We start from the raw sequence: 18,048 nt of genomic DNA, 5'->3' as shown, positions 1-18,048 counted from the left end.
TAAAAGTCTGAGGCAAACAAGCAACTACTGAATGAAACAAAATTTGGTTTATGTAGTAAATTATTTTGCCAAAGACCCTTAATTGGACAGGAGACATAAAGTGATGCTTCCCCCAAATTTGTATGCTTACAAATTTAAGAAAGTATTACATATACTAGAAAAGCATTTGAAATGACATTAGAAAAACTACTTCTGACCTTTACCTGGTTTGAGGTCGAATCCATTTCAAGGCATGTCGCGGTGGCACAGTAATGGTGGGGTGATAGAACGTACAGTCAGGTCGCGTACACTGCGTGTTAAACCTACAGTGCTGAAGACAGAGAACAGTTTCAACACCTGCAAAGCTAATGCAGAAACCCACAGCAACCTGGGCTGACAGTAACCAGCCCACAGGGCGACGGGGCAGCAGATAGGGACTGTCCACATTTACTTTACTCCTGCTGAAGCCCTCAAACAGGAACCCCCACCAAGAGACAAGATCCTAATTGAAAAGTAACAAGTTAAACTTCAAAAGGAACCGGAGCATATAACAGGTTCCTCTCATCTGTGTCATAACCACTTGCCCATCCTGCCCAGCACCCTCCCATTTTCACCCTCATCTGTGTCCAACCGCAGCTGGGGAACTGAAGCCCTTTCATAAGTATGGCCACCAGGCTGCCGTTCCAAAGAGAAGTTGATTCATGCCAAGCAGCTAGACAGCTGGAGACACCCCGACCGATCTCTGGGGCAGACATTAGAACCATGGATACAGGATGGACTAGGGATGGTGCCATTAGCTACCACTGGACCCAGCGTCTCCGGCCTGGCACGAGGGTGGGTGGGGGACACGTTCGGGGCAGAGAACGGAACCCGCCGAGCAGCAGGGAGCGCCCCCTCCCGGGAGGGGCTCAGTCCTGTCTGACTCTGCGACCCCACTGACTGCAGCCTGCCGGGCTCCTCTGTCTGTGGGAGTCTCCAGGCAAGAATCCTGGAGTGGACTGCCACGTCCTCCTCCAGGGGGTCTTCCTGACCCAGGGACTGAACCTGGGTCCCCGGTCCTGCAGGCGGATCCTTTACCGTCTGAGCCACCAGGGACGGCCACGGGAGAACAGTCCACTAACATTAAACCGGTTCAGACGACTTGGCCTAGCGGGCCGCACACGGGCTCAGGGACAACTAGGGAGTAACTTAAAGCTCTTAAAAACCATGAAGTTAACTCTTAACAAAAAAGTTAAACTGGGGAAGGAGAAAAAAAAAAGGAAGACAATATAGTTTTGAGCAAGCTGCCACTAAATCCCTTTTTGGGAAGATGAAAGTTCTTACTTTCGGATGATAGAAGGGACACTCCATTTTCTTACAAGCTGGGAAGTAGCGGCACAGCTGACTACTGGAAGGCGGTGCTGGTGCTGTGACTGTGGACAGAGATGGGGTTTGGCAAAACAATTTTTAGTACAGTCTGCGGGTGTTTTTATGGGAACTACTTTAAAAAATGGGAAATTTATAATATTCATTAGTCAAGACAAAATACTTTAGAATGCTATAGAATGGACACACCTGTTCTGTAAACTCGTCTCTTACACAATGATCTCAAACTATTTCTTTTTAACTCAGTTTACAGTCAAAAAATGTCATTTTCCCCTCTTCACTCAAATGCAGAAGTGCACAGTCACTGACCTGGTTTTGGAGGCAGTCCTGGGGTTCTTCGGCTCATGTGAGTGAAGGGACAATCTGGTTTAGTACATTTTGCATCATATTTACAATTTGGATGAACAAATAGACACTTCTCAGCAAATTTACAATTGGGAAAGGCTCTATAAAACAAAATAAAACATATTATTCACATTTACTCTCCCAAATGCATGGTTTTTTGTAGAGATGCTCCATTGTACTCTTAATTCCATCACTACTTGTTACACTGAAGTAACAAGAAAAAAAAAAGCAAATTCCCATTTCTAAATGATGCCAGATATCAAAACAGGACACACATGCCTATTTCAAATTCCAGGGGATTAACAGATTTTCATCTTAAGCCAAGTCACCGTGAAAGGGAGAGGTGTTTCTTGTGACAAGAAGAGACAGTTTATTCTGTAATTGAGGGCTATGTAACATTCTACACAATAGGGTGTTTGCTGCCACCAGGGCGTTCTCCTGGCAAAACTCTTGTTAGCCTTTGACCTGCTTCATCTTGTACTCCAAGGCAGACCTGTCTGTCACTCCTTAAATGTACAGAATCCTCAAAGAAACCCAGGAGTTTCAGTATCTCAAGAGGCACAGAGGCGAGCCCCGCCGCCGCGCCCTCAGACACCAGCGTGCGCTGTCCCCCGCTGCACGCAGCCACAGGAAAGGGCCGGCAGAAGGAAGCGCCGCCAGGAAGGGACCTGAAAGCCAGCAGCGGGCTGCCGCAACTCACTTGCAAGGCGACACGGGGTGATGGTAAGCGCACTCGTCCCCGTTCTTGCAGGCAGGCCAGTACTTGCAGCGTTCCAGCAGCTTCTCCGGCTTCTGTGCCACGCTCAGCTCACTCATCTCAGCTACAAAGGGGAACGAATCGGAAGTCTTTCAGTCGCTATAGCCAATTCAGGACATGACACCTTTAGTAAACTTCCCTCAACACCCAGCCTTACAATCTTACGTTCTTCTATGTCTACAGTTACACAAAACAAATGAGTCCAAATAATACAACTAGGATCTTACAAAAGATTACTAGGAAGCAGACTACAGTGTTCCCACTGTGAAGAGGAAAGTGGACAGTGATGCTCAGTAAGAGTCAGTTCTCCCTGAAAAATTCCAATTCTCAAAATTATTTCAGCTGAATGAAGATTAAAAGAGCAAAGAGTGTCAACTAGGGAACCAATAAAATGAAATGAGAACTGAAAACACGAGGTGATAAAAAACGTGAATGAATTCTGATATTCAGGTTCAGATGATTGGTGTCTAAAAACAAGTGTCCCCACTCAGCGAGGTGTGCACAGTTTTCCAGGTACAGGTGATAAATTCACATCAATGGACAAAGGGAGGAAAAGGTTTTGCCTAAAGAGTCACAAATGTCATACGACCTACAGGGGCCCAGAGGATCACTTAACAGATCAGAGTGAGGCTGTCCAGAGGCAAGGGGACCCGATGGCAGAAAGCCTCACGGAGGAAGCCTGCTCAGAAGAGCGGCCTGGAGAGCACACGTGTGACCCCGAGGTGCTCAGCACCACCCGTCACGGGGTGGTCAAACGACCCCACCGACAACCACGACGAGAGAACGGCAGCAGTGCCGCCAGACTGCTGCCCGACTCAGGCAGACAAACACCTTTGCGTCTGGGGTCCAAACTCAGCTCGATTCTTGGGCTGAGCTGTGCGGTGCATGCAATCTCAGCTCCCGACCAGGGAGGGGACCCAAGAAGCGGGGAGTCCCAACAACTGGGTGGTCAGCGAAGTCCCCTATGACATCTAATTTTTAAATGTCAGCAACTAACTGAAACTTAAAACACAGAATAAACCAAGTAACACCCGAAGACCATACATAATGAGATGACAGCTACTGACCCAAAACACCCTAGGGAAAAAAAAAAGAATCAAGGGTCTTACTAACAAATTTCTTATTCATGTTTATGAGAGCAAACAGCACTTCAACCACACCACCCAGTCCTCCTGCAGCTCAAACCTGGCTCTCTTGCTGACTGGTTGAGCTAGACACTCGGAGTGTATTACAACATCTCTGAACTTCTGTTTCCTCATCTAAACCAAGAGAAACTGTCTTCCTTAGAGCTCTGTGATACATGGAAACAAGAATGTAGCACAGGCCATCCATCAGACAGACAGACAGACAGACAGCTGACAGCCAGTGTGAGGCGTACTTCCTGCCCCAGAGCGCCCACCTCCGTCTTCCTGCAGGAGAACACGGCACACAGCCCAGCCCTGACGCCCGCCACTAGCACCCCCGGAAAGCTGCCGGGACCATGCCCACGCGCCTTTAAACACAGTGAAGGTCACTATCTAGCTCCAGGACAGAAAACTATCCTTAGTCTCAAAATACAATGGTCTGGAAGGAGGGGTTTTCTCCAATTATCATTTTTTGATGTGGAACTCCTGCAGAGACACTGTGTTTCACCTTCCCCCCAGAGAACATACTTTAGACTCCAGCACATGCATGAGACCCAGACCAAGGGAAAGACACCAACGGATGCCCGAGAGCAGGGGATTCTGGAAAGCGGAGTGAAGGAGCTATCCACAGATCTCAGGAGCAATCCTGAAGTTAGACACTGTACAGGAAAACTATCTTCCTGAGGAAACATGCCATCGTACATACACAAAGTTCACAGCTCTGGTTTCCTCTCACATTCACCCCATAAGCCATCAACTCTCCTCCTGTGTAAGTTTTAAGAGGCAAATTCACTTTTTATTGCAAAGTATAAAATCTGTGCTGCTGTGAAAGGCCAGCCAGAGTGGCTTAAAACAGATGCTGCAATTGGTGGCATCCTTGAAACACTGGACAGGAAGCCACGGAGAGTAAACCCCCACCCGGGCGGGCAGAGCCTCTGAGGGAGCCTTCTCGCCGCCCCGGCCCCCGCTAGTGCAGAGCTCCGCCTCCGCGCAGCAGCGGGAAACTGAGAGGCCCAGGTCGGAGCCGTGACGAAGGCGGCTCCCCGTCCCCACGGGCGTCTCCGTGACCGCCACAGCACCACACAGGCTGACGAGAGCTCCCACCACCCAGAGGGTCACTGCTATGACGCAGACGCCAAGAAAGCTGCTCGTGCACGTCTACATTCAAACAAAATCAGGCCCGAAACTGCGTTTCTCACATGGCTCAGGGGTAAAGAATCCAGGTGCCAGAGCAAGAGACGCCAGTTCCATCCCTGGGTGGGAAGACCCCCTGGAGGAGAACACAGCAACCCGCTCCAGTACTCTTGTCTGGAGAGCCCCACAGACAGAGGAGCCTGGTGGGCTAGAGTCCACGGGGTCGCAAAGGGTCAGACGCAACTTGGCAACTAAACAAGACCCGAAGGTACCAAAAATTAAACTACAAACTGAAATCCAAAGTACTAAAAACACCAGAATCTTCTCATATTTTAAACAGAATATACGGGGTCAAGAAATCTGAACTGCCTGACTACTGCAGTTCTTATCACCTCTGTTATTAACATTTAAAATTTTTCCTCCTTTGAAAGAAAAGTCAGATTTTACAACTTACTCCACCAACCAAAACTGATCCACAGCAGTCCACTCTGTTCAAGATAATAGCAATAAGTCCTTCACTCACTGACGATCTCCCGCTAAAGGCTACTATGTTTTTAGTGACTAAAAAATGTATTTAATACATTTTTGTATCTCTAACAAGAAAAGGATTACTGTAGGAAAATTTCAGAACCCATTACTGCTTTTTGATGATCTTTAAGTTTAATATTCAGTAATTGTCTCCCTTGCCAATGAAGGTGTTCCTAAAATTTTTATAAGCTGTGAGGAAGATGACTGGAATTCTCTATCAAGAATGAAAACGCTCAAGGCACCAGCCCCTGACATCCAGTGAGAGAAGCATTGCTGAGAAGCGTTCATCTGCCTAAAATCATGTCCTTATCTGAACTGAGTTCATCTATACTACTATGCCTCTATATTAATTTAAACAAAAGGTTTTTTCCTAAACCTCCAAGAAGTACTTTGAAGTATTAGATAAGAAACTCCTTTCAAGGGAATTTCACTGAAGTAGAAATAACATCAAAATTCAAATAGAGTTTTCTGTCAAGTTAATTACTAATTACAAGAGTAACCAACTACTGCTGGTTCAAGGGGAATATCACAAATATAATTTCTAAATGGGAAAAAAAAGGTTAAACAAGGCACCAAGCATGAATTCACCCTTTAACAAGCATCACAGAGAGGTATTTGCTGGCCTCCATGGTGGACCTCCATTTTAGTACACACAAAGGACAAACAGTTTCAAATTCAATTGGTCATTTTGTCTGAAGAAGTATAAAGGCCACTACCAAATTATAAATAAAAGACCTCCAACCACTATTCATTCAAGGTAGAGACGCGCGGCACAGACGTCCTCCACAAGGCCAGCGCCCTGAGAGGGCGGGCGGAGCCCCACACACCGTTTGCAAAGCTACCATCTGGGTCCTCAAGCTGCCTGCTCAGCACGCGGGCGTGCGGCGGGCGGAGCAGACCCGCGAGTCCCCCGTGTGAGGCTGCAGGGTGCTGGGCGGCTCTCATTCCTTCAGAGCTCATGTCCTCCTCTTGATCTGACATGTATCCTGGGGGGCTGGGGACACCGTCCAGCGTCACTATAAACTTGGGACTCGCAGGTTTATCTGGTTGTACAAGATCTCTGCCAGACAGATAGAAAATACCACAGAATTAGGGAAACGCACAAAAAGCCGAGCCTCCTACAGCGCTCTTCAAAACACTATCACTGCCTTGACTGGTCTGCGGCTCCTTCACTAACAAACAAGCCCTGACAGGACTCCCAGGGACAACTAGCGGATTCCTGCTCACACACGACGACTGTGGCGTCAACACCAGCCCTTCAGGCTGCCCTCAGGGCGCTCTCCCTCAGCTCTGACCCCTCACAGGGTCATATGGAAACAAATGGAAAAATCAGCATCTATGCTCAGAACACAAGAGCCAGCCAGCCGTTCTATATTTACACTAAGTTTATTAACTCTACATTTGTTTCCTTACAGAACAGTCCATTATCTACGGCAATAATCACCCCAACCCAATTTGCTAACTCTCTGATGAGATCTCCTAATTCTTATCATCTGGCTTTTAAAATTTCATTTCCTGGATATGTATAAAGAAATTAATCTTATTAAAAGACCTAAATCATATACTGACTTATTTGTATGATAACAGATTTCTGAATAAGAAAGATGAACTGAGATTTTTGAAAACTGGGTGTGCCTTGTGATACACGGCCTGACTTCTCCATCAGTACAGCATCTACTCTAGGGGCCAGGACGGGCAGGAGGGAGCTGGGCGCTAGTGGTTAACCTCCACTATCTACCAACACACATCAGCTACACAAAAAAAAGAATCCATCTACCGTGTCTGCATAAGGTGTCCTGAAAGGACCCGAAGGGCATCTGCAGTCTTCATCCCCGACTCCTGGTTTGGTGCCACTACTAGCTCCTCAGACAGCTTTGGCTTCTTCAGAATAAATGATCTTGTGTCTGCATGGACCATGGATTCCATGTCATAGTAATCTGAGCCAAAAAAATTGGCCACAAATGTTTACTTTTGAATATATCTTGCATTCCCAACATCACACACGTGAGAAGAATGTCAATCCTTTATATATTTGTAATTATTTTAAAGGAAAATTACAATGGTTCTACTTAGGAATAGGGCTGCAATTCTATGCCAAACATCTTTTCAAAGAAGTCACGTATTCCTCTGCTCATACGGCATATTACCAAGGCATTCGAATGAACTGCCTGCCTACAGCATAAAAGGTTCTTCCACGAGGCACCTAACGGGATGTTATTAACGACATAAACTTAAAAGTGCAACAATATTTTCTAGAAACAAAGAATAAAGAGTCCTAATGCACCCTTGAATTATGATAAGAAGGCTGTTTTTAAAAAACTCTAAAATCTGTTTTGTTCATTTTGCACACTTACAGAACAGAACACACCCTGATGAAAACAATAAAAGTGGCATAGTTTATGCCTGGTTGAAGACAGACTACTTTGAAAGAGAATTTTAAGATGAATAGACATTGATAAAAACACAGCAAGGATAACACTGAACTTTTAACACAAGCAGCCACAGATCACATCACCTATAGTGTAATTTTCAAGCTCGACTACTTTATAAAATATACCAAGACCTGGAGCCCAGGACACAGGCTGCCGACCTCTCAACAGGCATCACTGACTAATGTTAGCAAGCAGTACTGCTCTTTAAATTAACAGGCAACAGAAACCAAAGTTCAGAGGACACTTATTCAGGTTCACTCATTTAGTAAAATGAATACCTAAGAGAACTGTGCTAGCTACACAAACCAAAAAAATAGAAAAACACAAGTGAAAAAACACAGTAGAAAAAATAGATGGACACAAGTGGCAGGCTGAATAGATTAAGTAGCAAGAAGGCTTGAGGCCTAAAGGATCTTGTACGTGCCCCTGTGCCAATGAGCTTGGATTCTGATCAAAAGTAATAAGTAAACCAGGGTTTCTAAATAGTAAAGTGATATGAGCACTTTTTTTTTTAGAAAAACAGACAGTGGTAGGAATAGACTAGAGTCCCAGATCTCAGCCATGGGGCTGCTGCCCACGCTGTCATCCTCTTGCACACCTAGAGGAAGAGGAGACACGTTCCACACTCATGTGGGCACTAGCAGTCACAGGAGGTGCGTTTTAAATTACCGTCCCAGGAAGGAGGCAAACCTGCCTCCCCCTGCAAGGGCAGGAAAGCCGTAGACAAGGGGGGGCGGGGGGGGACGACGACACACGCGTCAGGACAGGACAAAGAGCAGGCTTAGAAGTGGGCAGAGATGCACTTCCGTTTTAGACTTCTGCAGTCTGAGGTCTCTGCACAACTCTCAGGTGTTCAGAAAGAAGCTGAAGACTCAGATTTGATTATCACGAGGGGGAAAGAAGTAAGAAACAGTCTCTGCTGATGGTGAGATGAGAACATGTGATCAACTGTACATATTCAGTGCGGCTATCTTCTCCCTGAATCCTCAGGGAGCCCAGGGAAGCAGCTCCTTCCCAGGCTGCAGACGCCCAGTTTGCACTCGAGTCCTCCTGCTTCGCCGCGTCCCACAGCGAGCAGACAGAGGGGCCAGAGTTCAGTCCGCAGGCTGCGGTTCCTCACCACCCTCCTCTCTTAGAGGCACAGCAGTTCTACTAGCCTGCATCTCAGGAGAATACAGACAAGACGAAAATAATACTCAGGGCAAGACACAGGATAACGCTAACATTTTAAGGGGCAGGAGAGGAAGGGAACTGAAGGAGATGGAAAAGGAACTAGTAGAAGAACAGACAGTGAAGTCCCAGAAGCCAAAAGATCAAAGATGGAAGAAATCATGGGGACGTCAGTGCCACACATCAGGGTGCAGAGAAGTGTGCACAGAACACAGCTGCATTCTCGACATGAGCCTCTTGTCACCCCTTCACGACTCCTAAGCGTGGCCTGGGTCAGGCAGAGCGAGCGACATCTCCTGGGTGAGGACCACAGCCTGAATCCACACACTCGCACCCTCCTGAAACACTAATAAAATGTCAGTAAAGGGTTAAATTAAAAACAACCAAAAAAAACCCTCACAAAGAAAATAATTGTAAAAGAAAAGACAACCAAGGACTTTCTTGATGCTCCAGGGGTGAAGAGTCTATGCTTCCACTGCACGGGGAACGTGGCACGTCAGGAGTGGTAACCACATTTTGAAAGTGGAAAACTAACTTAGTAGCTCTCCAAAAGCCGAGTCTTCAACTAACAATGAAGAAATACGGATCCCAAGATTCTTCCCAGGCCAAGGAGGGGGCAGCACAGGGGGCCCTGGGAAGGGGCTGGGAGAAGGCAGGGCACGGCAGACGCGGCTCAAGGGTCCCTCCAGAAGCAGGGCTCTCCCTGAGCCCTGTGTGTCTGTCTTCTCTCCTGCGGCCCTTGCCGCGGCTACTCCCCTGCCTCGAACCTGGAAGACACTTGGATAACTGAAGACAGGCTTTCCTGTTGATCACTGCTCAAGAGGCCTGCGGATGAAGCATCATGGTCTGACAGAAAGGTGCAAAACTAACTCAATGCACACTATTAAAACTGTACAAAGCAGTTAGATTTCCTGATAGTCTTTGACCACTTCTCCCCTGGAGAAAAGTGGAGCTTTAGACTCCTGAAAAGGTAAAAACAGAGGGTTTCTAGACTAATGAATGCCAGCCATGTTGCAAGAAGTACCATTCTGAAAACTGTGTGTGTGTGTGTGTGTCTGAGTGTGTGTGTGTGTGCATGTGCGTCTATGTGTGTGTCTGTCTCTGTGTGTCTGAGTGTGTGTGTGTGTGCGTGCTTGTCTATGTGTGTGTGTGTCTGTGTGTCCAGTAAACATCACACAGTAGTTAATGCTGAGGTGCCTCCCTGAGTCCCGTCCCCACTGAGCTCCCAGAACCCTGGCACCCAATCCACTTCTTGAACAATCTTTCTCTGGAAAAGCTGACCAAACTAAAAGACTCAAAGACACAGACATCATAGCGCCGCCAAAGCAAACAGGCAAGACAAACCTTCTTCTACTGCAGGGTCTACGTTCAAAAGTCAAAAGTCCCTTACCTCCTCCTCTAATTAATGAACCCAAAAGGCCAATCAGCTTAAGCACCCCGCTCTCAAATACAAGCCAACCAAGGATCCTCAGACATCTGAGAACCCCTACCGTGAAAGACAGTGATCAAAAAAAACCACCTGGAGAAAACAAGACCAAGAAGGTAGGGGAGAAAATGTCCAAAACCACCTTTAATATCTTCAGAGAAATAAGGAAGTACAGAGTACACGAAATAAAACCAGGGTGTTAAAAAAATGAAAGGAATAAGCAGAAACAAAGGGGTCTCAGAAATAACAAAAAGTGGTGGGAGGGAGGCAAAGGATGTGCTCACTCATAAGCCTTGTAGAACTGCGTGATGTAAACAGGATACGCACCATGGGTGAAAATAACTGAAGGAAACAAAAAATGTGCAAGCACTGATGATGCAAACACACACAGCGACCTCAGCTACCAAACATCTTGAATGAAAGTGCTCGTATGCAGAAGCAGGACGGAATGCTGGGAAATGAGAGGGCAAAATCAAGGATGCAGAGGATCTCAACACTTTCACAGACAGGAGGGAGGGGCCAGAGAGAGGGAGAGGAAAGCCACAGAAGGGGGTCAACACCTAAGTATCTGCCAACTGGATGCCATCTGGCATCTGGGTAGAAGGCAATCCTTGGAGAGAATAAGCACAGCTTTCTGAGCAGAAGGCCAGGAAGGGTAAGGGAATATCATTGTTGACTGTGGAGTCCTGAACACAGGTGAGGAAAATTCAGTTAGGAGTCGATACGGAGCAGTCGAGGAACCAGAGCTTCCAACAACAGGCAGATTTAGACGAAACAGAAAAAACAGGATCTGAATTTAAGACTCCAAGGATCCAATGGCTCCGTTCATTTATTCAGCAGTTACGCATCTGGCGGGGGCCGGGCACTGGGAACACAGACATGAACAAGGCACTCGCCGCGGCTGAGGGAGCCCACGGTACGTGCCTGTGTGTGCTAGGGGTCAGGGAGACAGGTAAGCAAGCTACAGCAGCTCTCAGAATGACAAGCTCTGGGTGGACACCTGGCCACGATACTGTAACATGAAGTCAGAGCGAGAATAAGGTTTTATCAGGCCAGAGAACACAAAAGCAGTTCAGAGCAATGGACAAAGTTCTATGGAACGCAGGGTAAGGATTCAAGAGGTCCCTAAAGCAGAGGCGTGAGCAGCCAACGGTTTCCAGGGACCAGGGTGAAATGGTATCACAGGAAGCAAGTTTCTGCATGAGGTAAACAATGTAAACACCACACAGCATGAAGAAAATGCAGATCCTGACTCCTGGCCCTAAAATATTTTCATAGATCTTAATGTAGCATCTTAGGGCACGATCTAAGAGATACAGGATACATTAAATGAGGTGTAAGGAATGGAAATAGCAGCTGAAAAATGCTAGATTACAAAAGAAAATTTAATATTATTACCAACCTTGACTGATCTGCAGAGTTTCTGCCATTACGGGGTCAATTTGCAATCGGGATAACAACTGCCTCTGTTGAGTTCCTAGAACATAAATTTAAAAACTTCACTATGCTGAAAAAAAAAAACAAACAATAGTAGCACGTGTGCTTCCCAGAAATTAAGACCAAAATAGTCTTTCTGGGTTCCTAATTGGAAGTCTTTAAAACAACTTAAAGCTTCCACAATACAATTTAATAATAATCCTAGACCAAAGGTCTGTAAGACAAAAACCTGTACTCAGGTTAAACCAAAAATGACCACGGCTCTCCCTGTCTGGAAGCTGGTTTCCTTGATTGGAGAGCAGCACAGTGATAAAGGCAAAGGGCTGCAGAAGCCAGCGGGAGGAGCTGCGCGGGCCCGCGGCTGGCTCCCTGGGAGCCGGGCGACAGCCGGTGGCAAGATCCCCGCAAGGAGGGTCTCCGTCTGCGCCGAGCTCTCAGCGGGTAAGTCAGCCCCCACCGCAGAACACAGAATTCCCAAAGGACAAAGTGCAGGCCCGGATGGGCACAGAGAACAACGCACAAAGGAGACGCTCAGAGCGCTGCAGTGCAGGTCCTACACCACAAAAACAGGTGGACAAGCACTGAGACAGCCCGGAAGAAAAGACACAGCTAGAATGAAAACAGGTGGACGAGCACTGAGACAGTCCGTAAGAAAAGACACAGCTAGATGTTACTTCTTGAATGGATTCACAGTTTTCTGTTACACTGCAAAATAAACAGAACAGAGACACGGAACTGATTTTTCTATCTTCAGGTTGGGGTTCGCGAGGGAGTCATACTGCTCCAAACGTCCCCGGCCTAGTGCGCAGCACACTCAGGCCTCACTTGCTGATTCAAGTGATACAGTACATGTAGGAAGGGACGTAGTTGACAAGGTTCTAAATGCCACTGAAGTATCAGGAAGATCGTGCAGGCTAACGCTTCGTAAATCTACTGTGAGTTTCACAAGGACAGTTTTGCTCACTAAGAGCAGGCACGTTAAGTTGGCAGCTGCTTACCAACTGCCATGTTTCATTAAGATGTTTTTTAAAAAGTTTAAAATCTGCCAAATTTTTATCACCTCATTTCTTTTAAATATAAGTTACACTGCATTACTCCTTAGAGATGTGCCCTGCTCCCCAAAATAAGTTAATTTCTTCCAAAATTACCATGGTTGGAAATACAGTAAACCGTCAGGAGCTGACCTGAAGCAGCTATGTAGCCAGGTTGTATTCCTGCAGGCCTGCCTGAGAAACTGACCTCTAATTAGGTTACAGGAAGTATGCTGTTCCAATTCAAATACTAACAGATCTCTTTAGCATAAACAGTGAATACTGAAAGAATTATACATTTTAAAGTAACATCACAAAATAGACAGATGAAAGAAGACATTCTCTCACATTTCAAGTTTGTTTCACCCCTCTAACCTTCTCAAAACTTCAGTTTTAGAGATCCACTAAACAGGATAGAATTCTAAGGTCTGGGTTTCTAAGACAAATCATGTACAAGATTCTGTCATTAAAGGTCCACAAAAAAATTCAAGTTCTCTGTGACCTGCTGCCTCCATATGAAAACTACAGTCAAGTTACCCGATGATAACACATTCTAAGAATTTACCTTTCTCAATGTTTCTAAGGAAGCCAATTATTTTTACATCAGTAGTCCTTGACTGTGATTCAAAATCTACTTCCTCTTGAAGATCTTCAAACTGTCTGCTGCCTTCAGATGTTGTTGAATACTCATTCATTTTAACCTCCAAAGATGAAATTTTTGCTTCATTCTGTGACACTCTAACATTAAGATCAAACAGATTTGCTTCCACTGTCAAAATTGCTGCTTTCATCCCTTTAATTTCATTGATATCAGTTGATATTTTCCTTAAAAGATGGGAAATATTGTCTAGCTCATTCAGTGAACAAGAGGAACTTGTTACGGAACCTAAGTCAACTGGCCCAGGTGAAAAGAAAATTGGTAAAGATGGTGATGGAAACCTTGATGACATTTTCACAAAATTCTCTCCCTCTTAATATTTGGTAATTTTTCTTTCACAGCTCACTAAGCTTTCATCAAAAGTAAAAGCAATCATTAAGGCTGGGACTTTAAGAAGTATTAAACATCAGTAACATTTTAAAACCTGTAATTGAAAAGACAGGATTGTACATTTCTGGAGTCAGAACTCAAAATAAATTGAAAATGCTCAACAAACCAGACCAATTTTCTCTCTGCTTCAACCGAGAAGCCCTAATATGCAGCCCCCTGTATCCTGTAAGTCTTCCTTACAGCCCCTCTCCCAACAAAAGACCCTATTATTACACAGGAAACAATTCTGGCTCGCGATTGGCTGGAAGCAGACAGGTGACACACCAAGAATTTTCTATTATTTACCTCACATGAAAAGGGCCACTGAAGATCTGAGGCATAAATAAGCAATGTAACATAAAGTACTTTACACCTGAATATGATGTGAACTTAATGTACTTTTGCTCATCAATGTACCCAGAATTGTCAAGCTTCATGTTATTTTTAAATTGCTTTATCTAGTATCTTGAATTTCATTTCCCCTTGAAAATAGTAACAGGACACTATTTGGAGGCTAACTGGACCTATGATCACACCCATGTGTCTCTAATGAGACACAAATCTTATTAAAATTGTTTGTGGTGATGATGGAATTCAACTGTACTGATATAAGACATGGTGGCCCAAAAAAAAAAAAGACATGCTGGAAATTTAAAGACAGAAACAATGAGGATTTGGCCTTGGTTGGCTGCTAGATCATTATTAGGTGACTTTTTGCCATTCTGTGGGTTGCCTTTTTCTTTCTCTTTTTTTCCATTTATTTTTATTAGTTGGAGGTTAATTACTTTATAATATTGTAGTGGTTTTTGCCATACATTGACATGAATCAGCCACGGATTTACATGTGTTCCTCATGCCGATCCCCCCTCCCGCCTCCCTCCCCACCCCATCCCTCTGGGTCTTCCCAGTGCACTAGCCCTGAGCACCCGTCTCATGCATCCAACCTGGGCTGGTGATCTGTTTCACCCTTGATAGTATACTTGTTTCAATGCTATTCTCTCAGAACATCCCACCCTCGCCTTCTCCCACAGAGTCCAAAAGTCTGTTCTGTACATCTGTGTCTCTTTTTCTGTTTTGCATATAGGGTTATCGTTACCATCTTTCTAAATTCCATATATATGTGTTAGTATACTGTAATGTTCTTTATCTTTCTGGCTTACTTCACTCTGTATAATGGGCTCCAGTTTCATCCATCTCATTAGAACTGGTTCAGATGGATTCTTTTTAACGGCTGAGTGATACTCCACGGTGTGTATGCACCACAGCCTCCTCACCCGTTGGTCTGCGGACGGGCGTCCAGGTCGCCTCCACGCCCCGGCTACTGCCTCTTCCTGGACGGCATCCTCTGAAGCACAGAAGCTTGAACTTTGACCAAGCCCAGCTTCACCTGTCGTTTCTTCAGTTGTGTGTGCTTCTGGTGCCATAGACGAGGAACCGTGTCTAGTCCAGGTTCACTCAGTTATTCCTGACTCCTTCTCCTAAGAGTGTTGTCATTTTAGTTTTTACACTTATGCATCTGATCCATTTTGAGTTAATTTTCATATATGGTGTAGGGTAAGGATCCAACTTTATTCTTTTGCATGTGCCTATCCACTTGTTGAGCATCATTTGTTGAAAAGAATGCTCTTTCCCCAATGAACAGCCTTTACATCCTTGTCAAAATTCAACAGATCATAAGCACACTGCCTTATTTCTGGAATCTCACCCTGATTCGGCTGATTTACACGTACACCCTTACACCCCAGGAGATGGCACAGCTGCAGCTCTGCAGGAAGTTTTGAAACTGAAAAATTTAAGTCCTCTAATTTTATTATTTTTCAATAGTTATGGCTGTTTCAAGTTCTTTTCCTTTCTATGTAAATTTCAGAATCAGCTTGCATCTCCTGCAAAAAAGCCAGCAGAGATTTTAACAAAGACTTGAGTTGATTAATCTAAGATCTCTTTGGGGAGTACCATCATCTTAACAAAATTAAAGGCTTCCGATCCAAGAGAATGTCTCCTGCATTCAGAGAGTGTCTGAGAATGCATCAGAGAATCTCTCTCCATGGCTGTAGTCTGAGAGAGGTTTTTACTTTGGTTTCCTCACTAAGCCAACAAATAAGCTGGGTAAAATATGAGGATGCAAGATGGTGAACATGACTCCCCACAGCCCCTCCAAAAGAATTTGTATAAATAACTGCAGCCTTTGGCTTCCCAGTAATAAAGAAAAAGCACTGACATTTATATAAAAATCTTTATTTACTTCTTCACTGTTAGCTGTAAATTAACCTAAATCTTCAAAATCTTTATACAGAAAATAATTTTCAAAACTTACAAGGCCTTGGAGCCACCTGGAATTCCTCAGGAGCGCCAGCTAACAGAGGAGCGTGGCACACCCTGGGCCCGGCGCGACCTGGATGCCAACAGGCTCACTGCAGGCAGCAGACACGGCTGCAGTGAGAGGCAGGAGAGCGGCCCCGCGGGGGACGGGCCACAGGGAAGCAGGTGCCCAGGAAGAGCCCACGGGGCTTCCTGCTCAGCCCTGTGAGCCCAGCTCAACTTCAGAATGCAAAATAAGCAAAGAGCCTTCCATAGACGCTAATGTAAATATTCATCAACAGAGAAAGTTAACATATTCTTGGGAAACCACAACTCAGAAAGGTTAAGGTCAGTGAGTGAGGGAGGGGGGATCGGGATGGGGAACACATGTAAATCCACAATACTCTAAAGTAAGTAGCCTCCAACTAATAAAAATAAATGGGAAGAAAAAAAAAAAAAGGTCAGTGAGTGAGCGGCAGAGCCTAGTTTAACACCCTAGCAGTCTGTCACCCTGAGCCCCTACTCATAATCACTGTATTATGATACTTCTACGATACAGTAAATGGAACAAAACACGTTACAAAGAAAACCCATGTGGTGGAACTCTTTTTATACATATGTGTATGTGTGCACAGAAATACACTGAGAATTCTACTCTACCTAGGAAGGATGGATATGTACAAACATACTTTAAAAAACACTAAGAGTACAGACACACACCAGTCTGTAAGTGCAGTGCTTACCTCTGAGGAAGGCAGTGGGCAGAATGGAGAGGGGACTTTCTTGTTTTCTTCTGAATATGAAAACTCCTTTTTCATATTCATATTTTCATATATGTCTTTCACAGTGATTCCAGTCCAACATGATACATTAAGTATATACATTTATAGCCTCTCCTTCTGGAGAGTCCATAAAAATGAAGTAAAGAACGTGAAAATAGCACAAATCCTTAACAACATATAGCAGTGGATTTCAAATTGGGTTTCCAAGACAATAATCCACTTCCTCCACTAAGGTGGAGAAAGGAAATCAGAAATTCTATTATATTAAAAATATTTTTTATCTCTATACTCCTTAGAACTCTGTTTTTACAAGTTCTTACACATCAATAATACCATTTGAGTGTGTGTATGTAACGAAATATATACAATGAGTGTACACCCTGAAAAATGACTTTAGCATTATATGGTTAGGGAGCAGATTATAGAAATGAGATTTCAACCACCTCTGGAACATAGAAAACACATGCACAAATACTGCTGAAGCCCAGCAGAAGAGCCACAAACAAGACACTGGGAGAAGTGCAAGCGAGGCAGCGGTGACACACGGGTTAAGGCAACAAACATCTACTCAGCTGCTGCCACACGCCAGCCAGCACTCTGGGTGCTCAACAACAGCAACAAACCACACACACACACACCCCCGTCACACACACACCCCCATCACACACACACCCCCGTCACACACACACACACACACACCCGTCACACACACACACCCCCGTCACACACACACCCCCGTCACACACACACACCCATCACACACACACACACACCCCCGTCACACACACACACCCCCGTCACACACACACACACACACCCGTCACACACACACACACACGCGTCACACACACATACGTCACACACACACCCCCGTCACACACACACACACCCCCGTCACACACACACACCCGTCACACACACACACACACACCCGTCACACACACACACACACACCCGTCACACACACACCCGTCTCGCACACACACCCCCGTCACACACACACACGTCACACACACACCCCCGTCACACACACACACACCCCCGTCACACACACACACCGTCACACACACACACACACGCGTCACACACACACACCCGTCACACACACACACACACACACACACCCGTCACACACACACACACACACACACACACACACACACCCGTCACACACACACACCCGTCTCACACACACACACCCCCGTCACACACA

The 18,048-nt window shown here is 45.4% G+C and overlaps 1 protein-coding gene across 7 annotated transcripts in view; it reads right to left on the bottom strand.

The window, feature by feature from the left end:
- ZC3H14 (zinc finger CCCH-type containing 14) overlaps positions 1 to 18,048 on the bottom strand; it is a 39,575-nt gene that overhangs the window by 394 nt on the left and 21,133 nt on the right. For 2 of the 7 annotated variants that reach the window (XM_070469762.1, XM_070469759.1), the window contains exons 10-16: positions 11,663 to 11,737; positions 7,010 to 7,169; positions 6,060 to 6,292; positions 2,390 to 2,510; positions 1,654 to 1,790; positions 1,303 to 1,391; positions 204 to 310 (exon numbers count right to left, since the gene is read on the bottom strand). In XM_070469762.1, the coding sequence (XP_070325863.1) occupies positions 204 to 310; positions 1,303 to 1,391; positions 1,654 to 1,790; positions 2,390 to 2,510; positions 6,060 to 6,292; positions 7,010 to 7,169; positions 11,663 to 11,737 (922 nt within the window). Of the gene's footprint in view, positions 1 to 197; positions 311 to 1,302; positions 1,392 to 1,653; positions 1,791 to 2,389; positions 2,511 to 6,059; positions 6,293 to 7,009; positions 7,170 to 11,662; positions 11,738 to 13,293; positions 13,877 to 18,048 lie in introns of those variants that run through there. The other 5 variants (XM_070469760.1, XM_070469761.1, XM_020890582.2 and 2 more) reach the window with 5 other exon arrangements.

Source organism: Odocoileus virginianus, chromosome 6 (genome assembly GCF_023699985.2).
Source record: "Odocoileus virginianus isolate 20LAN1187 ecotype Illinois chromosome 6, Ovbor_1.2, whole genome shotgun sequence".
Classification (NCBI taxonomy): Eukaryota; Metazoa; Chordata; class Mammalia; order Artiodactyla; family Cervidae; genus Odocoileus; species Odocoileus virginianus.
The sequence above is the reverse complement of the archived record's forward strand: the minus strand, read 5'-3'. Positions and strand labels throughout refer to the sequence as shown.